The 16,095-nt window shown below is 45.6% G+C and overlaps 1 protein-coding gene across 6 annotated transcripts in view; it reads right to left on the bottom strand.

Moving 5' to 3' along the window:
* camk2g2 (calcium/calmodulin-dependent protein kinase (CaM kinase) II gamma 2) overlaps positions 1 to 16,095 on the bottom strand; it is a 298,181-nt gene that overhangs the window by 9,595 nt on the left and 272,491 nt on the right. For all 6 annotated transcript variants that reach the window (XM_078428653.1, XM_078428654.1, XM_078428656.1 and 3 more), the window contains one exon: positions 8,222 to 8,297. In XM_078428653.1, coding sequence (XP_078284779.1) covers positions 8,222 to 8,297 — 76 coding nt within the window. The remainder of the gene's footprint in view (positions 1 to 8,221; positions 8,298 to 16,095) is intronic.

Genomic DNA, 16,095 nt, shown 5'->3' with positions numbered 1-16,095 from the left:
GCTGGAGTAACTCAGCGGGTCAGGCAGCATCAGTCTGAAAAGGGGTCAAGTAACCATGTTCTTCAGAGATGCTTGTATACACTGGAATCTAGAAGGATGAGAGGGGATCTTATCGAAACATATAAGATTATTAAGGGGTTGGACACGCTAGAGGCAGGAAACATGTTCCCAATGTTGGGGGAGTCCAGAACCACGGGTCACAGTTCAAGAATAAGGGGTAGGCCATTTAGAACGGAGATGAGGAAAAACTTTTTCAGTCAGAGAGTTGTAAATCTGTGGAATTCTCTGCCTCAGAAGGCGGTGGAGGCCAATTCTCTGAATGCATTCAAGAGAGAGCTAGATAGAGCTCTTAAGGATAGCGGAGTCAGAGGGTATGGGGAGAAGGCAGGAATGGGGTACTGATTGAGATTGATCAGCCATGATCATATTGAATGGCGGTGCTGGCTTGAAGGGCCGAATGGCCTCGTCTTGCACCTATTGTCTATTGTCTATTGCTGCCTGTCCTGCTGAGTTACTCCAGCATTTTGTGATACCTTCATGTTCTTCAGAGATGCTGCCTGTCCCGCTGAGTTACTCCTGCACTGCATGCCCTGTTATGTATTGATCAGCATCTGTATCAAGAGGGTTCAGTTTAGTTTTTAATTTAGAGATGCAGCATGGAAACAGGGCCTTCAGCACGAGTCCACATTAACTTTTCACTGTAAAGCTTTTCACGGGTACAAGTTGTATGTTATCCCCCTTCCTCAGAGTCTGAAGAAGGGTCCCGACCAGAACTGTTCCCCGGAGATGCTGCCTGACCTGGAATGTTACTCCAGCACTTTATATCCTTTTTGTGCTCTTGGCTTGTGTGCCTGGTTCATTAACAAGAAGTTGGGAGCAAGATTAATCCCCGTCTCCAGGGGGCGCCGTTGGTGCACAGATTGCTCCCTCCAATCAGCCTTTGATCTAACCAATATCAGCTGCAACCTCTCTACTCATTGGCACCTTTAAGGTTGCAAGGCCTTGCAAAGAGCACGAACAAACAGAATTTGACAATAGGCACAAAACGCTGGAGTAACTCAGCGGATCAGGTCTGGAGAGAAGGAATAGGTGACGTTTCGGGCTGAGTCCCTTCTTCAGACTGTGAGTCAGTGGAGAGGGAAACGAGAGACATAGACGGTGATGTAATCTGACACTGTGCTACCGAAATGGCAGGGCTGACCAAGAGCTCAGCCAACCTTGCAGGTGTGGAAGTGTACTTTAAAAGGGAAAAAAAGAGAGAGGAAGGAAGAGAGAGGCAGAGAGGTGTCAGGAGGGACTACCAGAAATGATAGCCTTAGAGAGTCACAGAGGTGTACAGCATGGAAACAGGCCCTTCGGCCCACCTTATCCATGCCGACCAAGTTGGCATACTGGTCGACACCAATTTGTCTGCATTTGGCACACAGTCCTCTAAACTCTTCCTAACCATATATCTGTCCAAATGTCTTGTAAAAGTCTTAATTGTATCTGCTTCTGTAACTTCCTCTTTAGCAGTTTATTCCAGATATGGATTATCCCCTGAGTGAATCCGACATTAATCCTATTTTTGTTATTCTTGATACGTGCTGAAGTCCCAACTTTCTACACGCTGGTGACAATTTACAGCCGCCCATTAACTTGCTGTCTCTGAGATGTGGGAGGAGACTGGAGCACCTGAAAGAAACCCTAGAACATGCAAACTCCACGCAGACAGTGCCAGAGGTCAGGATCCAACCTGACCATAATGTTTGACGATAGAGTTTCCACCTCTGGAGTAAAGAACATCATCAAATGCAGAAGCAGCATTTACAACTGAAGAAACCCTTCCATGATTGTCATGGTCAGAGACCATGGAAATTGGTCCTTTGGCCCAACTCGTACATGCTAAGCAACATGACCCGTCTAAGCTAGTCCCAATGTCTGATCATTGCCCACATCCCTCTGAACCTTTCCTAGACAGCTACTTGTCCAAATGTTGTTATTGTACCCGGCCTCAATCTCAACCCGAAACGCCGCCCATTCCTTCTCTCCAGAGATGCTGCCTGACCCGCTGAGTAACTCCAGCTTTTGGTGTCTATCTTTTATTTCATCTGGCAGCTTGATTCATATAGCCAACACCCTCTGATTGAATGGTGCCTCTTTAGGTTTCTATTAAATTCTTTCCCCTCTCACCTTTACCTATGGCCTCTAGTTTTTGATTCTCCGCCCTGCGAAATGGCCAACTCATATATTCCACTCATGATTTTATAACCTCTATAACATCACTCCACACCCACCGATCTTTAGTTTAGTTTAGAGATACAGCGTAGAAACAGGCCCTTTCGGCCCACCGGGTCCGCGCCGACCAGCGATCCCCGCACACTAACACTATCCTACATACACTAGGGGCAATTTACACACAAATCAAGCCAATTAACCTACAAACCTATACGTCTTTGGAGTGTGGGAGGAAACCGAAGATCTCAGAGAAATCCCACGCAGGTCACGGGGAGAACGTACAAACTCTGTACAGACATCACCCGTGGTCGGGATCGAACCTGGTTCTCCGGTGCTGCAAGCACTGCAAGGCAGCAACTCTACCACTGCACCACCGTGGCTGCCTCTCTATGTCACAAACTTGCCCCACGTATCTCCTTTAAACTTTCCCCCCGACCTTAAATCTATGCAATTCAGTCTTTGACATTTCCGTCCTGTGGAAATGGTTCTGAATACCTGCCCTATCTCTGCCACTCATAACATTACATACTTCTACCAATCTCCCCTCAGTGTCTGACGCTCCAGGTGGTGCAGCGGTAGAGTTGCTGCCTTACAGCAAATGCAGTGCCGGAGACTCAGGTTCGATCCTGACTACGGGCGCCGTCTGTATGGAGTTTGTACGTTCTCCCCGTGACCTGCGTGGGTTTTCTCCGAGATCTTCGGTTTCCTCCCACACTCCAAAGACGTGCAGGTTTGTAGGCTAATTGGCTGGGCAAATGTAAAAAAGAATTGTCCCTAGTGGGTGTAGGATAGTGTTAATGTGCGGGGATCGCTGGGCGGCAAGGACCCGGTGGGCCGAAGGGCCTGTTTCCGTGCTGTATCTCTAAATCTAAATCTAAAAAAATCTAAAAAACCTGTCCAGGTTTGTTCAGCCTGAGATACTGCCTGACCCGCAAAGTTACTCCAGCACTTTGTGCCTATTTTTGGTGAACCATCATCTACAATTTCTTGTACACAAAATGCTGGGGTAACTCAGCGGGACAGGCAGCATCTCGGGAGAGAAGGAATGGGTGACGTTTCGGGTCGAGACCCTTCATCAGTCTGATTACACGTCCACTTACACATCTACAGTTCCTTTTTTCTCCAATCTGGTAAACCTCTTCTGCACCCTCTCCAAACCCTGCCGATACTTCCAGTAAAGAGATCGGAACTGCACACAATACTCCGAATGTGGCCTAACCTACAGTAAGTTGTATGAAGGGTGTTACTGGCATACAATCCATCTTTATGCTGCATCCAGTGACTACTGAGCAAGTCTCCCCTCTGCAGTGGCGATGCTGCTGAATCTTTGACTATAACAAATGTCTCCCGGCTGGGTGCAAAGTCTCTGTCACTTCATTACATTCAGATAGTGAGCATTTATTTTCCAAGCCTATATTTGCATTATTACCCCACCCACACCTACTCCCCCCCCAACCTATTTTAAACAAATGTGTAGGGAAAAAAAACTGCAGATGCTGGTTTGAATCGAAGGTAGATATGAAATGTTGGAGTAACTCAGCGGGTCAGGCAGCATCTCGGGAGAGAAGGAATGGGTGACGTTTCGGGTCGAGACCGTTCTTCAGACTGAAGGGTCTCGACCCGAAACGTCACCCATTCCTTCTCTCCCGAGATGCTGCCTGACCCGCTGAGTTACTCCAGCATTTTGTGTCTACCTTTTATTTTAAACAAATATTGCCAACACTCATTTCAAATACTTTGCATTAATTAAAAAATAATCCAACCTCCCCTTCTTCAGCTGACAGTTTACCCAATGCTTATTTCACTGAGAATATAAATATTAATATTTCACTTCATCCCGATGCTGTATCATCCATCTCCTTTTGTGAAATCCTTGCTTCTGTCCCTGATGGTCGCTTTAGAATGTTGGAACTGTAATTACCGTAACGTTTGCCTTCAGGTAACTTCTCCTCTCATAAATAACTTTGCATTGATATTAAAATTATGCAAAACTTGGGAAAAGTTAAACTAAACTTAGTTGTACACAGTTCTCTAATGCTACTAAAAGAGTTTGAAAGGCAGGTGTTAAGTAGATCCTGTACTCGGTAGTAAGTTAAACATTCAAAATAATGAGCTTTAGTTTCGTTTACTATTGTTCCGTGTATCGAGGTACAGTGAAAGGCTTTTGTTTGTGTGATATCCAGTTAGAGAAAGGAATGTACATGAATATAATCAAGCCATCCACAATGAAGGATATTTGTAATCCCACATCTATTGTACTGTAAGATGGCTGCTTTAAATGAGATCATCTCTTCACCCAGAGCTTCCCAGGGTCATGATCAAAGTTCACGTGTTCGGCCCATCAAGTCTACTCTGCCATTCAATCATGGCTGATCTATCTTTCCCTCTCAACCCCATTCTCCTGCCTTCTCCCCATAACCCCTGACACCCGTACTAATCAAGAATCTGTCAATGTCTGCCTTACAAATATCCACTGACTTGACCTCCACAGCCCTCTGTGGCAATGAGTTCCACAGATTAACCACCTTCTGACTAAAGAAGTTCCTCCTCACCTCCTTTCTAAAAGAGCGCCCTCTAATTCTGAGGCTGTGGTCCTCCCATAAGCTTGGGTGTAGTCCCGATCTTCCAACCTACTTCATTAAAGACTTTGGACATTTTCTCTGTAATTACAACACTGTATTCTGCACGTCGGTATTTTTCTCTTGGCTCTACCTGTTGTACTTGTGTACGGCTTGTTTGTACTAACGAATGGTGTGATGTGACAGGATAACACACAACCAAACCTTTCCCACTGCATCTCGGTACACATGACACAAACAAACCAAAACCATGCAGTTACCCACCCAATACCCAGCCTTGTAAAGCAATACCAAAAAACAAACTATTCGAAGCTTGAAAGGCAGCAATGAGTTGCTACATGAATTCAAATGAAAATTATTCTCTGTAAATTATTGGAAGCAAGCCTACGTGTGGGCTCAGAATATTGGCAAGGCTATAACGAACTCTGGCACAGTATGTTCTATGCCTTTTTCTCTCCCTATCCAATCCTCCCACACGTTAATTAGCATCATTGCTAATTTAGTCCTTACAAATATCCACCAGTCCTACTCACTAGCTCACTAGTTGAACACTGCAGCGTGTCTGATGGGCTTTTCATTTACAAGGAACAGTTCCTAATCCACCCCTTCCACACCCACTCACAGCAACCTGATTCACTGCTGCAGAACAAGACCTGCTGTTGACTTGGATAGCAGTAACAGGATCGTTCTGAATTTACGAAGGGGAAATCATGCTTGACTAATCTTCTGGAATTTTTTGAGGATGTAACTAGCAAAATTGACAGGGGAGAGCCGGTGGATGTGGTGTACCTCGACTTTCAGAAAGCCTTCGACAAGGTCCCACATAGGAGATTAGTGGGCAAAATTAGAGCACATGGTATTGGGGGTAGGGTACTGACATGGATAGAAAATTGGTTGGCAGACAGAAAGCAAAGAGTGGGGATAAATGGGTCCCTTTCAGAATGGCAGGCAGTAACTAGTGGGGTACCGCAAGGCTTGGTGCTGGGACCGCAGCTATTTACAATATACATTAATGACTTGGATGAAGGGATTAAAAGTACCATTAGCAAATTTGCAGATGATACAAAGCTGGGTGGTAGTGTGAACTGTGAGGAGGATGCTATGAGGTTGCAGGGTGACTTGGACAGGTTGTGTGAGTGGGCGGATGTATGGCAGATGCAGTTTAATGTGGATAAGTGTGAGGTTATGCACTTTGGTGGTAAGAATAGGAAAGCAGATTATTATCTGAAAGGTGTTAAATTAGGAAAAGGGGACGTACAACGAGATCTTGGTGTCCTAGTGCATCAGTCACTGAAAGGAAGCATGCAGGTACAGCAGGCAGTGACAAAAGCCATTGGAATGTTGGCCTTCGTAACAAGAGGAGTTGAGTATAGGAGCAAAGAGGTCCTTCTGCAGTTGTACAGGGCCCTAGTGAGACCGCACCTGGAGTACTGTCTGCAGTTTTGGTCTCCAAATTTGAGGAAGGATATTCTTGCTATTGAGGGCATGCAGCATAGGTTTACTAGGTTAATTCCCGGAATGGCGGGACTGTCATATGTTGAAAGACTGGAGCGACTAGGCTTGTTGTATACACTGAAATTTAGAAGGATGAGAGAGAATCTTATCGAAACATATAAGATTATTAAGGGGTTGGACACGTTAGAGGCAGGAAATATGTTCCCAATGTTGGGGGAGTCCAGAACCAGGGGCCACAGTTTAAGAATAAGGGGTAGGCCATTTAGAACGGAGATGTGGAAAAACTTTTTCAGTCAGAGAGTTGTAAATCTGTGGAATTCTCTGCCTCAGAAGGCAGTGGAGGCCAATTCTCTGAATGCATTCAAGAGAGAGCTGGATAGAGCTCTTAAAGATAGCGGAGTCAGGGGGTATGGGGAGAAGGCAGGAACGGGGTACTGATTGAGAATGATCACATTGAATGGTGGTGCTGGCTCAAAGGGCCGAATGGCCTACTCCTACATCTATTGTCTATTGTCTATTGTCTATTGACTTTTGTACAAAATCATGAGGAACAGATCGGGTAGAAGCACAGGGTCATTTGGCCAGAGTAGGGGAATTGAGAAACAGAGGATATAGGTTTAAGGTGGGAGGGGAAAGATTTAATAGGAATCTGAGGGGTAACTTTTTCACACAAAGGGTGGTGGGTGTAAGGAGCAAGCTGCCGGAGGAGGTAGTTGAGGCAGGTACTAGTGCAATGTTTAAGAAACATTTAGACAGGTACATGGATAGGACAGGTTTAGAAGGATAGGGGCCAAATGCAGACTAATGTAGATGGGACACGTTGGTCGACGTGGGCAAGTTGGGTCGAGGGGCCTGTTTCCACGCTATATGACCCTATGACTTGCAAAGCCACTCAAGTTTAGTTTAGTTTAAAGATACAGGCCCTTCGGTCCACCGGGTCCGTGCCGACCAGCGATCCCCGCACACTAATACTATCCTACACACACTAGGGATAATTTTTACATTTACTAAGCCAATTAACCTACCAACTTGCACGTCTTTGGAGTGTGGGAGGAAACCCAAAGATCTCGGAGAAAATACACGCAAGTCTTGGGGAGAACGTACAAACTCTGTACAGACGGCACCCGTGGTCAGGATCGAACCTGGGTCTCCGGCGCTGCATTCGCTGTAAGGCAGCAACTCTACCGCTGCGCCACAGTTCCCAATACAAAATGAACACGGGTCTGATAACCATTCAGACTGAAAACAACTCGAGGCCAGTGAGAACTCCTATTCCATGGAGTCTCCATGCAGCTGTTTAATTAAACAATGTAGATTATAATGAAACACCAAACCAGGGCAAACCAGGCACTAGTCTCTAGTGATTCGAAAACAACTCAGGAAAAATCTTTAGTTTAATTTAGAGATAGCGCAGAAACAGGCCCTTCGGCCCACCGAGTCCATGCCAACCAGCTATCCCCGCACATACACACACATTTGCCAATGGCCTAAGCTCCCTAGAGCAGCAAAGGGCTTAAGAAGAACACCCACAAGGGACAATTTTCACTTTTACTGAAGCCAATTAACCTACAAACCTGTACATCTCTGGAGTGTGGGAGGAAACTGGAGCTCCCAGGGGAAACCCACGCGGTCACGGGGAGAACGTACAAACTCCATACAGACAGCACCTGTAGTCAGGATCGAGCTCGGATCGCTAGCGCCGTAAAGAAGCAACTCTACCGCTGTACCACCGTGTTGTCCAAAGGTTCTTGAGGGGACTTGTAGGGTGAGGGGTTCGAGAGGGAAACAGCATGTAGAAGAGGGTCAAGGGGAGGAATGGCCTTTTCCTCGGCTCCTATTTACATCCTTACAAAGCTACAGCAGGGACGTTACAACTCAAAAGCCTCGTTGATTGTTCTGTTGGAGGTACCTACTTGGTCAATGCGCCAACGTAACAGCCCATCCCACCACCCCAGGGCCCCTGGACTTACGTGTAGGCCTCAAAGTCTCCGTTATTGATCGCTTCGATCAGCTGCTCGGTGATCTTGATGATGTCTTGCTTGCGTGCTAAAAGCATAATGGAAGAGGAGAAATAAAGATGCACATTAGTACAATGCAGGTTATTAGAGTGATCACTGCAGATGTTGGTTTATACCAAGATAGACACAAAATGCTGGACTAACTCACCCGCTGAGTTAGAGTGATACAGTGTGGGAACAGGGCCTTCAGACCAACTTGACCACACCGACCAACATGTCCCACCTACACTCGACCCACCTGCCTGCATTTTGCCCATGTCCCCCTGTCTATTCTATCCATGTACATGTCCAAACGATTCTTAAATGTTGTGATACAACCTGTTTCAACTACCTCCACCGGCAGGTCGTTCCATACACCCACCACCCTCTGTGCGAAAAGGTACCCCTCAAGTTCCTATTAAATCTTTCCCCCTTCACCGTAAACCTATGTCCTCTGGTTATCGATAACCTTACTCTGGGCAAGAAACTCTGCGCATCTACCCGATCTATACCTCTCATGATTTTGTACATGATGGAGTTGATCCAGCAATACTCCAGCATTTTGTGTCCATCGAAGGCTTATAGAGACTTGGTGTTGAGAACGTTTCTGTGTAAAGAAATGAGTTATTGCTTTATCATGCACAGGACACAATTGGCCATAGAATGTAATGAATCCCCAAGATATATTTCTAAATTACCTTAAATCTGAACTCCAACCAGACTTTATTCATTTATTTTTATTGTGCAAATATAATCCAGATATTCTGATGCATTTTCTTGTTAAATTTCCTGACATTATATTTGAAATACTCACACCTTATAACATATTGGCCAATAGGCATCGCACTCCAAACTGGCTTTGCTAGTTTGCTAAATTTAACAAACAAGTTTGTTGGCTTAAAGAGGAGGAGCACCTGGAGAAACCCACGCAGGTCACGGGGAGAACGTGCAAACTCCATACAGACAGCACCCGTGGTCAGGATCGAACCCGGGTCTCTGGCGCTGTGAGGCAGCAACTCTACTGCTGCACCTCTGTGCCACCCTAAGGGTTCTTCCATGGTATAAAGGAGATTCCAAAATGGATAAGACTTGGTGAAAACAGATTCCTTGCCATTCTGTCCACTATGTCAAGGCAGGGCTCTGCTGGCCTGTCCACACGAGGTCATACGGCAACCACAATCCACCTGTCATTGAACCAAAGGTACGACTGCCAAAGCCATCTCTCCCTAAATGCTCCTGAATGCTGTAGGAAGGAACTGCAGATGCTGGTTTAAACTGAAGATAGACACAAAAATCTGGAGTAACTCAGCGGGTCAGGCAGCATCTCTGGAGAAAAGGAATGGGTGACATTTCGGGTCGAGACCCTTCTTCAGTCTGGGCCCGAAACGTCACCAATTCTTTCTCTCCAGAGATGCTGCCTGTCCCGCTGAGTTACTCCAGCTTTATGTGATTGTTCCTGAATGCTGGTTTGATGAACAGGTGCAGAAGGTAGCTGAGAGTCAACTGCATTGTTGGTTGTTGGAACGCACACATAAACCAGCAGAGGGAGGGTGGCAGAGTGCATTCTGTTGAATGTTTATAATGTACCGACAATCCCGTCTTGATTCTGGCTCTTAATCTCCAGTTTGTTCTGTCAACCACGTTTAAAATCCCCAGTTTCCGTTAATGGAATTGCGATCAAATGGCGGGGTCATTAATCCCTTTGCTCAGACTGCTAGTTTGCCATTGCCATCGCTGCACTGTATTCAATAACAATTTTGTTATTGCTTATCTGAAACTCTCTCGCCCCATCTTTCCAATTGTTATTGCAACATGATTTTCTATAATGTGTGCTTTCTTAGGAATACAGCTATTGCATTTTAATACAGTTATCTGTATGTTCACAGATGAGGTTGGATTGACAGAAACTACTTTTGTTCCTTCAGGAGACTGGGACAACATAACCATGAGAATCACACCTTTCGTGCATGAAGTTCAGAAACACTTCTATAAGCAGAGAAATGTAGCCTCTATTCTCCGGTCACTAAGTGATTGCTGGCCATTTTCAATGGCCTCCCCCAGTGAAACTAACAAACTGTGTTCTTAGGAGATAATAGTGTCTGGATTATTGGTGGGTAGGTTACAGGGAAACAGTTTTTTCCCCAAAGACAGCTTTTTTCCTGCTTGTCAGTTTCCCAAGTTACTGATCAGTGCCAAGGTTAAATTTTACATCAGAGGGACAATCTTAGTTGAGATTACTTAAGCAAGGGTGGCAAAGTGGCGCAGCGGGTAGAGCTGCTGCCTCACAGCACCAGAGATTCAGGTTCGATCCTGACCTCGGGCGCTGTCTGCGTGGAGTTTGCACGTTCTCCCGGGGACCGTGTGGGTTTCCTCCAGGTGCTCCGGTTTCCGCCACATCCCAAAGACGTGCGGGTTGTATTGTCAAAGTTGCCCCTCATGTGGATGAGAGAGTGGGATAACATGGAACTAGTGTGGACAGGTGATCGATGGTCGGCATGGACGGGGTGGGCCGAAGGGTCTGTTTCCAGGCTGTATCTCCAAACTAAATTAAGCGTTTTGCGAGATGTTGGGGAAAAGCAGACGTTACAGAGTTACAGTGATCAGTCTGAACAGCAGAACAGGCTTGAGGGGTTAAATGGCCCACATCTGTTGCTATGCTGTTTACATTTAGCTTTTCTAAACTAAATGACAGTGGGTCCTGCTGGTGGAATTAAAATTTCCCAAAGGTGGCAGCTTGTAATTAGATAAGTAACCACCTGGAAGAATAAGCAAGGTCTCTGGTTAACAGCGATGCATTAAGTTCAATACTTATGTATTTATTTTAATAAATACCCCAGAAACCTGAAGTAAAAGCTCAGAGTGTTGGAGATAAGCAGCAGGTGCAGCAATACACAGATAAGGGAAAAGAAAGATGGATTAACATTTAGCTTCAGGTTCGACTCATGAAATATTAACCTGCCAAATCTCTCTTCAGATTAACATTGTTTTAGTTCATTCCGTTTCATAGCTCGCAGTTATTTATTGATTCATCGCTCTTGTTGATATTTCCACAAAAACTCCTCAACTTCATGTCTCGCTCAGAGCGATGCGCGCATATCAACAGCAAGCCAGACGTGCCTCTTCTAAAGGGGAAGATGGGCACGGTGTAAACTGCTGTGGACTGTGGTAGTTAAAGAGGAGAATGTGATAGACCATGGCCACACTTTCACTTCTCTCCTGCCATCAGGAAGCAGGTACATGAGTCTGAAAACCATGACCTCCAGCTTCTTCCCAACATCCATCAGCCAAGGTTAAATTTTACATCAGAGGGACAATCTTAGTTGAGATTACTTAAGCAAGGGTGGCAAAGTGGCGCAGCGGGTAGAGCTGCTGCCTCAACACTACAAACTCCTACTAAACTTTGAACTAACAACTGTCTTGGTTGCACGAGGGACTGTGGGCTTTTATTAAATTTATTGAACTTTCTTGTGTCTGTTGTGTTATTGATGAGTACTGTGTTTACAGGCTTATTATGCAAGTAAGAATTTCATTGTTCCATTTCGGTGCATTTGGCAATTAAACACCTTGACCTTCAGTTTTCTCCCACACGCCAGGCTAATTGGCTTGGTATAAATGTAAATTGTCCCTAATGTGTGTAATGAACGGGGATCGCTGGTCGGCGCGGACTCAGTGGGCCAAAGGGCCTGTTTCCACTCTGTATCTCTAGGCTATCTCTAAACGAAACAAAATGCTGGAGTCCCCAGCGTGCTAGGCAGCGTCCCTGGGGAACATGGATAGGTGATGTTTTAGGTTCGGAACCCTTCTTTAGGCATCTTCTTCAGACACTTGGAAATTATGCCCTGTTGCCAACTGGTGATGTTGGCTGTCCTGCAACTACATTGCCAGAGAACAGAGCACACACAGTTGTCTTGAGCAGTCTCCCAGCCCTGCATGAGCACTGAGCTGGCCAAGTACGTTTTAACACCACATAGACCTGACCCAACCTGACTTGCTCCAGACACAACATCCAAGCACAATGTCTCTCTGGGCTCTGCTTCACTCTACCATCTGCAATGGTTCAAGAGGAGGCTCACATCCTAAAGTCTGAGGAATCGTTAGGGATGAGACATTACAATTGATTCTTACATTCATAGGTAGACAAGTGAATCTACTTCAACCAGAGGCATGATGAGATGATGTGGGAGCAGTGGGAGGAGAAAGAGTAAAGAATAAAGATAAACGTTGACGTATCACACAATCACACACACACACACACACACACACACACACACACACACACACACACACACACATACACACACAATCAAACACACATGATCACAATAACAAACAGCACACAGAAAAACAAACGGTAGTTAGTCCGTATCTGGAATGAGTTGTCAGAGGAACAATAGACAATAGACAATAGGTGCAGGAGGAGGCCATTCGGCCCTTCGAGCCAGCACCACCATTCAATGTGATCATGGCCGATCATTCTCAATCAGTACCCCATTCCTGCCTTCTCCCCATACCCCCTGACTCCGCTATCCTTAAGAGCTCTATCCAGCTCTCTCTTGAATGCATTCATTGAATTGGCCTCCACTGCCTTCTGAGGCAGAGAATACCACAGATTTACAACTCTCTGACAGAAAAAGATTTTCCTCATCTCCGTTCTAAATGGCCTACCCCTTATTCTTAAACTGTGGCCCCTGGTTCTGGACTCCCCCAACATTGGGAACATGTTTCCTGCCTCTAACGTGTCCAACCCCTTAATAATCTTATATGTTTCGATAAGATCCCCTCTCATTCTTCTAAATTCCAGTGTATACAAGCCTAGTCGCTCCAGTCTTTCAACATATGACAGTCCCGCCATTCCGGGAATTAACCTGTTTTGGGATATTGTGGAGGGGTGGGTGTTGGATTTTAAGATCTGTATTGCGCGTGGTTCCCTGACAGGTGCCCTGTCTTCACACTGACCCTGTTAACATCTACAGTTCCTGGTTAGGTAACATCCAGTAAACAGTATGCTACCCAGTATATCCTGTATACGACTATCTACCTCATTGGTGACCCTCGAACTATCCTTGATTGGACTTTGTTGCCTTTATCTTGCACTAAACGTTATTCCCTTATCATGTATCTATACACTGCAACTATCCACGGGCCCCTTGATTGCACTCCAGTCTTCAGTATGAAGAAGGGTCTCGACCTGAAACGTCACCCATTCCTTCTCTCCTGAGATGCTGCCTGACCCGCTGATTTACTCCAGCATTTTGTGAAACATTTACTGTATTGAGTGATATTTGTGTATTTTCCAATTTAAGGACAAAATTGACTTCTGGACATCTTTAAAACCTGTTTATTACCTCGGGACAGGCCGTAGTCTAAAATTCTCATTAAATACATTCAAATATTTTAAAAATCTTCCAATTCTTTTTTGCTCACGTTGACAGCAAAAGTAATTATTACGATCAAGGGTTTCTTGAAGGAAATCAATTTATTTATTCTTGTATTGCATTGTATTGTATTTATTTATTCTTGATTGCACTCCAGTCTTCAGTATGAAGAAGGGTCTTGACCTGAAACGTCACCCATTCCTTCTCTCCCGAGATGCTGCCTGACCTGCTGAGTTACTCCAGCACTTTGTGAATAAATCGATTTGTACCAGCATCTGCAGTTATTTTCTTATACTATTTATTCTTGTAGTTGTTCTTATCTTTGAAAGATAAATATTAGGAATAATGAATGTTTTCACATAAATAGTTTACAATCAGCATTTTCTTCAGAACACAAATTATTTAATCAAAACATAAACACCGGGCGGCACGGTGGAGCAGCGGTAGAGTTGCTGCCTTGCGGTGCCAGAGACCCGGGTTCGATCCTGACTACGGGCGCCGTCTGTACGGAGTTTGTACGTTCTCCCCGTGACCTGCGTGGGTTTTCTCCGAGATCTTTGGTTTCCTCCCACACTCCAAAGACGTGCAGGTTTGTAGGTTAATTGGTTTGGTATAAATGTAAATTGTCCCCAATTTGTGAGGGATAATGTTAATGTGTAGAGATCGCCGGTCGGTGTGGACTCGGTGGGCCTGTTTCCATCTGTGTCTCTAAAAACTAAATAAAGATTAATATGCAATTTTTTTGTGTTTGTTAATGTTTTTTTGGTATGAAGGTACACAGAATGATTTAGCGTGATTCACTCCACCCAATCTCCAGCGAAATTAGATTCTTTGTTTCAAGCTACTGTTTGGCAGAACCTTCTGCTTGACTTACACTGTACAGGAGAAGATGTAGCCTGCAGCAGCTCTGAATTATCTGTGTGATTCACTGCACATATCAGCTCCACACTGTCAGGGGCTGAGCGCGCATGCATAGTGGGCGGAGGAGAAAGAAAAATTCACACGTAAAATGGATATAATATTTACACACACACACACACACACACACACACACACACACACACACACACACACACACACACACACACACACACACACACACACACACACACACACACACACACACACACACACACACACAACATACACACACACACAACACACACACACACACACACACAAACACACACACACACACACACACACACAACATACACACACACACAACACACACACACACACAAAACAAGCACGGAGCTTAAGCAAATACAACACAACACTGCAAGGCCATGCAATATTAGACAATAGACAATAGACAATAGGTGCAGGAGGAGGCCATTCGGCCCTTCGAGCCAGCACCGCCATTCAATGTGATCATGGCTGATCATTCTCAATCAGTACCCCGTTCCTGCCTTCTCCCCATACCCCCTGACTCCGCTATCCTTAAGAGCTCTATCCAGCTCTCTCTTGAATGCATTCAGAGAAATGGCCTCCACTGCCTTCTGAGGCAGTGAATTCCACAGATTCACAACTCTCTGACTGAAAACGTTTTTCCTCATCTCAGTTCTAAATGACCGACCCCTTATTCTTAAACTGCGGCCCCTTGTTCTGGACTCCCCCAACATTGGGAACATGTTTCCTGCCTCTAACGTGTCCAACCCTTTAATAATCTTATACGTTTCGATAAGATCTCCTCTCATCCTTCTAAATTCCATTGCAGAGTGTAGCGATAGACACCCTACCACCCTAACCAGAAATTAACACTATTAATTTTGCTCCCACATTCCTAATTAGCTGTGATCAATAGACTGAAATGTTCAGCCTGACGATGTTCCATCTCACTTCTACTCAGATCTCCCTGTCCGTAGTTTCCTGCACTGTTCAACTGAGGTCCAAAGTAAACTTGAGAAACGCACATCATCTTCTGTGGAGGCACATTGCACCCGTCGGGACTAGATACCAAGTTCAAGAATCTCCAGTAACTCAGTGTTTACTTTCGTTTAGTTTAGATATACAGTGTGGAAACAGGCCCTTCGGCCCACCGAGTCCATGCTGACCATCGGTCACACGTTCATACTAGTTCTATGTTATCCCACTTTCGCATCCACTCCCTAGGGGCAATTTACAGGGGCAATCCCCCCAACATCAAGGGTCACTGCCTCAAAAAGGCAGCCAGCATCATCAGAGACCCACACCACCCTGGCCACACTCTCACTGACCCACACCACCCTGGCCACACTCTCACTGACCCACACCACCCTGGCCACACTCTCACTGACCCACACCACCCTGGCCACACTCTCACTGACCCACTCCACCCTGGCCACTCTCTCATCACTGACCCACACCACCCTGGCCACACTCTCACTGACCCACACCACCCTGGCCACACTCTCACTGACCCACACCACCCTGGCCACACTCTCACTGACCCACACCACCCTGGCCACACTCTCACTGACCCACACCACC

This window comes from Rhinoraja longicauda, chromosome 35 (genome assembly GCF_053455715.1).
Source record: "Rhinoraja longicauda isolate Sanriku21f chromosome 35, sRhiLon1.1, whole genome shotgun sequence".
NCBI classification, from domain to species: Eukaryota; Metazoa; Chordata; class Chondrichthyes; order Rajiformes; family Arhynchobatidae; genus Rhinoraja; species Rhinoraja longicauda.
The sequence above is the reverse complement of the archived record's forward strand: the minus strand, read 5'-3'. Positions and strand labels throughout refer to the sequence as shown.